The 7668-nt window shown below is 36.7% G+C and overlaps 1 protein-coding gene across 5 annotated transcripts in view; it reads right to left on the reverse strand.

The window, feature by feature from the left end:
• Positions 1-7668, reverse strand: part of SiaT (beta-galactoside-a-2,6-sialyltransferase) — a 107210-nt gene that overhangs the window by 61323 nt on the left and 38219 nt on the right. For all 5 annotated transcript variants that reach the window (XM_017616776.1, XM_017616784.1, XM_017616792.1 and 2 more), the window contains exon 3: positions 6240-6773. In XM_017616776.1, coding sequence (XP_017472265.1) covers positions 6240-6773 — 534 coding nt within the window. The remainder of the gene's footprint in view (positions 1-6239; positions 6774-7668) is intronic.

Below are 7668 nucleotides of genomic sequence, written 5' to 3' on the forward strand. Positions count from 1 at the left end.
ACGGACAGACGGACAGACGGACGGACAGACAGACATGGCTTAATCGATTTCTTTTTTCATCCTGATCATTTATGTATACATTTGTCTATATCTATCTCGATTCGTTTTGGCTGTTACAAACAACCGTTATGTGAACAAAATTAATATACCCTTGTGCACAAGTGCGCTCGGGTATAAAAATAAAATAAAAATAATTAGTCACCAAACTGGTATATTGGGGAACGTACCCATACTACGTGACCCACTTCTTCCAGTTGCAACCCTGCTGATAACATTTGTTGTTTTATTCCAAGCATACACAGCGCTGGAAAAATTTTTGCACTTGGAGTTATGCCAGCGCTGGGCAGTGTTGCCATTTTGTACCGCATCCAAATATCGAGCCGCAGTTATCCCCCAAAAAACGCCAATTTGATTTTGTAGAATAACCAGCTAAACTTTTATAAAAAAAAATAATAAACATTAAATAAAAGAGACAAATAGCCAAAAGTGGTCAAAATATCGCACTCCTATTATTTTGTGGACCACTATATATATTTGTACATACGTACACATTTGTAAGAGATCATTTGGTCATTTATGTATTGCAGTTTCTTTTTTTAAGGTTTTTTGAGACTTCGGCCCAAGGTTCCTATTCCTACTGCTGTTTGTAAATTCGACCAATTAATCTGTTTTTTTTTTTGTGCGTTTGCCATTTTGTAAATTTCTTTTTACACTAAATGAAGAACCGACGCTGTTGGCGCAAAGAATTCAGAAATATGGATATATATAGTCCATTTATTGAATGCCAACCCCAGCAGTTCTTTTACAATTTGGTGCAATGAAGTGAGAGAAAATATTTTGTTCAGTGAACGCCAATCAAATCATACATTCGCGCTGAATAATGCTTTGACGGCGATAGAAAAACCTTATGAACATACCGCGCAAGTATGTATGTACAAAGAAAATATTTGATCGCAGCCCAACATACTTAACTCTACTTTGATAATCTACATACGTCTGGATTTTAAAATGTACGCACTTTCTTTCGGGAAATTAAATATTATATTGATTTTTTGTTCCCTTTTAATTAAGTAAAATTTCTAAGTAAAATACATATAAATAACCCATATCTACAAAACGAGGTTTCGTTGCCATTATCGCAAAACTTAAACGGTTCACAGATGTATAAACATCTTCTCAGCAACTTTCAGTTAAGTTATCAAAGCGGGGTTAAAGCATAGAAATTCGACAGCATTTATCTCGACCAACTCGTTAATTCAGTATTAACTGCAGTTGATCCGGATTAAGTCCTGAAGGTAATCCTCAAAATTAATGTGGATCAGGGGACTTTCCTCTGGCAACACTAGCCAAAACGACCAGTTATTTCACAAGAACGATAGAATAAAAGATTGCGCATTCCCGCAGAATGACATTTGTGGCAACGGGTAAACAAAGAATATGGCGAAGAACAATGAGTTGACAGTTGTGAATTTGCAGTGAGAAAACATGTTTTCTTCTCGATTCACCAATTTCTCAAGCCATCTTTGAATATAGCAAATTAAGCACAACGTTAACAAAAAATATACAACCACTGTTGAAATGTGTTCAAAAGAATAGGTCTTATTAATTAACTATTAATAATTTTTGTGTTTGTATTACAGGTGCCGAAAAAGTGATAATATCTTGTCGCAGCGCATGTTTTCCTGCAGAAAGTGGCCGATGCTTGCTTACCTCCGATTTTAATTTGTAATTTGTGGTATTTCAACGTTTTCAATTTAACATGTCGTGTTTAAAAGTGGTCCGTAAAGTGCTTCATGCATATTACGCTGGTGTCTAAATTTTATGGCTTCTCCTGCCGGCAGAACTCTACCCACTTTCTGGCCAAGGCGTGGTCGCGGGGAAACAAAAAAAAACTGCATTTGGGGCTTTACCCCTACGACTGTTGCAATTCAACACACGAAACGACATTTTTATAAAGTTTTTATTACAAATAAAACGTTTTTTACTTCAGAACGCACGAATTACTTCGATTTTTCACTTGAAAGTACACAATACGTTTGCAATACGTTTGCACTTGTTTCTAAACAAAAAGTTTGTTTACGTATTGCCATAAATGTCAAAGTCGGCAAAACCAAAGTAGCGGTTTCGGGAATGCGCCACCTTCAGTTCATTTCACCATGATTATTTCACAAGTAAGCAAACAAACTAACCGAGTTTGGTGTTCACAACAGTAGAGTGTGAGAGCTGCGTTAATCCGGATGAACGTTGCCGTCGGTCTATGGTTTTACTGACACCCTACTTGTTGCTGGCGGGAGTACACACACTACGCAAACACTTGTAGTGTGTTGGGTAGATGGCTTCAGCTCTTATATTACATTTACATTGAGCCCAAATGCGTCATTTGGGCGAGAAACCTCAAATGCGAGGCCAAATCACGCATTTCTCCATACAAATTCACATTTCCAGAATGACGCATTTCGACGCATTTACACAAAATCACGAAACAAATGCGTTCCAATTGCCGTACTATTTTATTGAACGCACTCAGAAACAAAAGTTCCACAAAAGCTTTGGTTTGTCTTTGACATTTGGAATTTTTCAAACACAAAACAAACACAACGAAATAAATAAATCTTTGAAATTTGTGTGTAAAAATTGTTAATTTATACAAGAGCTTTACACATTTTTAGTTTAATCAAAGAATAATTGCCTTTTTGTGTCCAAAAAGCGTTAACCATACAATAAATGTAGTGTTTGTTTACATAGATTTTGTTTTTGTCTTCCCTTTTCATTTGATGAGAAGTCAAAGCAAATGCGGATCAAGCAGTGTAAACACCTTCAAATGACTGATTTCAAATCACGCATTTTGGTCCAATGTAAATGTAATATTAGCTATTCCACCAAACTGATAGCACCCTTCCGATCGTCATTTTATACCCGAGCGCACTTGTGCACAGGGTATTATAACTTTGTTCACATAACGGTTGTTTGTAACAGCCAAATCGAATCAAGATATATATAGACAAATATATACATAAATGAGCAGACTGAAAAGAGAAATCGATTAAGCCATGTCTGTCTGTCCGTCCGTCCGTCCGTCCGTCCGTGTACACGATAACTCGAGTAAAAATTGAGATATCTCAACGAAATTTGGTATGTAGATTGCTCTTCGCCCAAGGTAGGTTGGTATTGCAAATGGGCGAAATCGGACCGTAAACACGCTTATTTCCCATATAACGAATGTTTTCAGAAATACGAAAACTGCGATATTTTAGTAACTATTGAAGCTTTTAGACGTAAAATAAAACAAGTAAGAAAGTCTAAGTTCGGGCGGAGCCGAACATTAAATACCCGGCGCAAGTATTAAATATATGTTTTTTCACCTTTCCGAAACCTTCCGCTAGATGGTAAGCCGGGGTGTATCAATTTTGAGTAAATTAGCGTCCTTCAATTTCGAAATATTGAAGTTTCAAGCATTTCTGAAATTTACCGTTATATGAGAAGCGGCCGTTATTTTAGTCCGATTTCAATAATTTTCAACGTTTTGCTTATATGTGGCAAGCACAATAACCATACCGAGTTTGGTACAAATTGGTAGAACGGTTACCGATATACATATATGTGATCATAAGTGGGCGGTGCCACGCCCATTTTCCAAAATTTTACCATAAACGTATTTCTTGGTAAAGAATTGTTGCAAGCATCAATTTTGAATAAATTAGCTTCAATATTTACTGATTTATCGAAGATTTTGTATTTCTCTAAATTACCGTTATATGGGATGTGGGCGTGGTTATTGTCCGATTTTAAAAAGTTTCGGCGGTTTTGTATGCTGTACCAAGGCCAACAACTGTGCCAAGTTTGGAAGAAATTGGTGCAGCGGTTACCAAGATATACACATGTAACCATAAGTGGGCGTGGCTACGCCCATTTTCCAAAAATTTATAATATTCTTATTTTTCGTCTAAAAATTATTGTAAATATCAATTTTGAGTGAATAATCTTCAGTAGTTACTAAAATATCGCAGTTTTCGTATTTCTGAAAATTACCGTTATATGGGAGGTAGGCGTGGTTATTATCCGATTTTGCCCATTTTCAATACCATCCGTCCTACGCCCGAAAGAAGTACACGTACCAAGTTTCGTTAAGATATCTTAATTTTTACTCGAGTTATCGTGTGCACAGACGGACGGACAGAGGGACGGACGGACGGACGGACAGACATTCACCGCTTAATCGATTTATCTTTTCATCCTGATCATTTATGTATACATTTGTCTATATCTATCTCGATTCGTTTTGCCTGTTACAAACAACCGTTATGTGAACAAAGTTATTATACCCTTGTGCACAAGTACCGCCCACATCTAACTATATAAGTATATCTCATTAAGTTATACTGAACATACTATCGAAATTGTTAAAAATAGGGGTAAGACCACTCTTTTACCATGTAACGGTAGTTCTCAGAAAGCCTTAAAACTATAATTAATACTTGCGCTGGGTATTTAATATTCGGCTCCACCCGAACTTAGACTTTTTTACTTCTTTATACTACACTTCGCACGAAACTGGATATATTTCTGAAAAGTGTTCTTCTTAGTCGATAGGAATACTATTTGTAATGCTTTGGCATTTTCTTCAGCATCTGGCGTGCTTAATTTCGTCAGGTTAGCAATAAAGTAGAATTCAATATAAAGTTCCCTAGACCTGGGTGTTTTCAAAACCATTTCGTTTTTCGGAATAAGTGTCGGTATATTGAGTTTACACGTATTTACTTTAAGTCGTGCGTGTATTTTTACCACCTGTGTGTTGTTTTCCGCCCCAAATACCCTGCCGTCCTAGGCCCGGGCCTGTCAGACTTTATGGCGATTCCGCCACTGGATGCGACACACAATACAGCAGTGGCACTAGCAGTACTGATCAGTTCAGCCGTGGCTGCCAATGTTAGCAGTAACAGCTGATTTTAAAAGCTGTAACTGCCACTATTGTATTTTGGGCTTAAAACCTCTGCAGGTCCTGCAATGCAGTCTGAAAGCAACGGCCAAGAAGAACGCTTTTAATCAATACAGAGTGAAATCGCTGGAGCAGCTAAACAAGAGGCGATAAAGGACCACCATCCTTTTCACCTTCATCGTATTCACCTTACTTTTGCGTTTAACAAATTTTTTTCAGCGCATAGCTCAGTGGTTATCATTGCTGGCTTTGCACATCGATGATGCAGGTTCGGTTCCTTCTGAAGTCTGGAGAAAGAAGTCTGATGAAGAGATGTGGTAATCTCCGAAACGGCAGCTATAACTTCTACCGCTTAGACTTTATTGCTTCTTACATTTTTCTTTAAAAAGAAAATCGTGGTAGAAAGCTCAATAACACTATTACAGTATTAAACTTATTTTATTTACAAAAAGGAAAAAAATATTTATTTCAAACCAATATAGTAATTTTTATTTTAGCCTTTTGAAAGTATATATATATTAGAATTGGACTTTTAAAGCATAAACAGAACCAAATCGCTGAGCGAATTTCGTTGGACAGAGCAATGCCGTCGGGTAATATTCGCCGCAACATTTCGCCCAATTAAACAGAACCGAAACGAAATTCGCATCAAGTGAACGATAAATAAAGAATATAAAAATGCAAAAGCGAAATCACTAATCCGCAAATTTTCTCATTTTGCCTATTCTAGACAAATATCTGCTACAAAAGTGAAGAAATTAAGCTATTTTATCACTGACAACTGATTTTGTGCCGGGCGATAGCGGAAAAATTAAATATAAATCTATTCCCGCAGAATCTCGTTTGATTTGTCTACACTTTTAGAAAAGCTCTGAAAAAGTACCAAGTCAATGAAAAAAATATTTATTTCTTATTTTATTTACACTTCAAATAATGAAATGAAAAGAGATTTTATTGTTTTAATCAGCTTCATTGAATTTTTCTACTCCTTCATTACTTACTGAAGTAATTGCGCAAATACAAACCCTGGTCTCACAGACGTTTAAAGCGGTAGTGGGCACCGTCCTCACCGCGGGAAGGCTGATTCGCACCACCGGTTTAAAGCATACAGTTCTGAATGTCCTCTTACACAGAGCGCACTTGTCACACTAAATTGTGCGTAATAACAAATCATTAACCTACCGTGCATGTTGTATTCGACCCTAACTACAAAATGCACTATGTTATGTTTCGGGTGTATTTTCACTGTCGCAGCGTATTATCAATAAAATAGTAAGCTTTTTACTTTTTCCGAATTACATACCTATGAATCTTCCCAATTTCGAACCGTAGAGTGAACCTGCACTTGATACAATCACGCAGGTCTTGACATCCTTATCTTTACGCAGTAACTTCTGTTTGGGAAAAAGTTTCCCAATTTCTATTTTGTTAAATGGGGGATCCTTGCGACGAATTATCCGCACACCAGCATCCACAACTAAACATGACGATGGGTAGTACTGCTCTTCGAAGCTATTGGCAAACATTGGTTTGAAGTTAACGTTGTAGAAGTTGGTTTCATTTGCTGAGTCAGTTAATGATTTTTCAAAGATGTGAATAATGTGTTGCCGAAAATTCGCAGTTTTATTCTGGCAATTCTCTAAATGCTTATCATGGCACATGAATAGTTTTGGGTTAAAGGTGAGTTTTGTATTCTTCGATAGCTTCAACCGGGGATGTGGGGAAAGCTTTGATGAGTTTACTGCTGGTTTCTCCCGACTTTCCACGATAAACTTTTCATTGGGATTCCAACGAACATGATAAACACTTCGAAGCTTGCGTTGATGACAGCAGCGATCTATATAAATATTAAGAGAACATGTGTAACACATATTAGCATGATGGTACTTATTTATTTGCACTTTGTATCCTACAATACGAGTGCCTTAGGCCCGCTGCAAACGCATGTTCTTTAACGCTACGGCACCGATGCGTTGCCATAATTATGTTCTAATATATAGAACTGGATAACAAATTGGCGTTTTCGTGCATAGTAGAAAAGAGAATGCCGCAGCGCTGGCGTAGCGTTAAAAAAAAGTTTGTGTGAATCAGGCCTTCTTCGTAAAGAAAAGGTTTAAATTTTTTTTAAAAACACGATATTAACTTTAGAACTGAATGGATGTACTCCCCTATAAAAAACTGTGCAAACATGGATATGTATCCTATTTCAAGTAAATTTATTGAACATTGAATTAGTAAATAACTACTTAACCATATCTTAATTTTTGGAAATGTACGAAAACTTTGTATGTACAAGGCGTCATATCTTTTTTCCTAGATCAGAGCCGGGTGCCAAGGGTGTAAGAAGTGGGAGCATCCCTTTAAGAAATGCGAGCATTTCACCATGCATATGGTGACCATCCGTATTTAATTTCAAATGACAGTCCTTTTGCTCGTGTTGCTGCTCTTTGAATCCATTTATTTTTCTAAAAACGTATTTTGTCCTTTATTTAAATACTTGTCCTTTGAAAACACTTTTTTATACGATGTCAGAAATTAATGAATTTTTTTATACGGGTGTCCCAGAAGTAACGTGCCAAACTTTATGGCAAGGTAGGTGGGGGGGTGAGCTCACTGATAAACAAAAAATTTTCAGGTAAAAGTGTCACCGTTTTTGAAATATTTACATTTTTTCGAATTTAAAAAAAATCGTGCCTTTTCATGTGTTTTCTTTAACTGCAACTACAAACCGG

The sequence above is a fragment of the Rhagoletis zephyria genome, unplaced genomic scaffold (assembly GCF_001687245.7).
Source record: "Rhagoletis zephyria isolate East Lansing unplaced genomic scaffold, Rhagoletis_zephyria_1.1 Rzeph_scaffold_00027, whole genome shotgun sequence".
NCBI lineage: Eukaryota > Metazoa > Arthropoda > Insecta > Diptera > Tephritidae > Rhagoletis > Rhagoletis zephyria.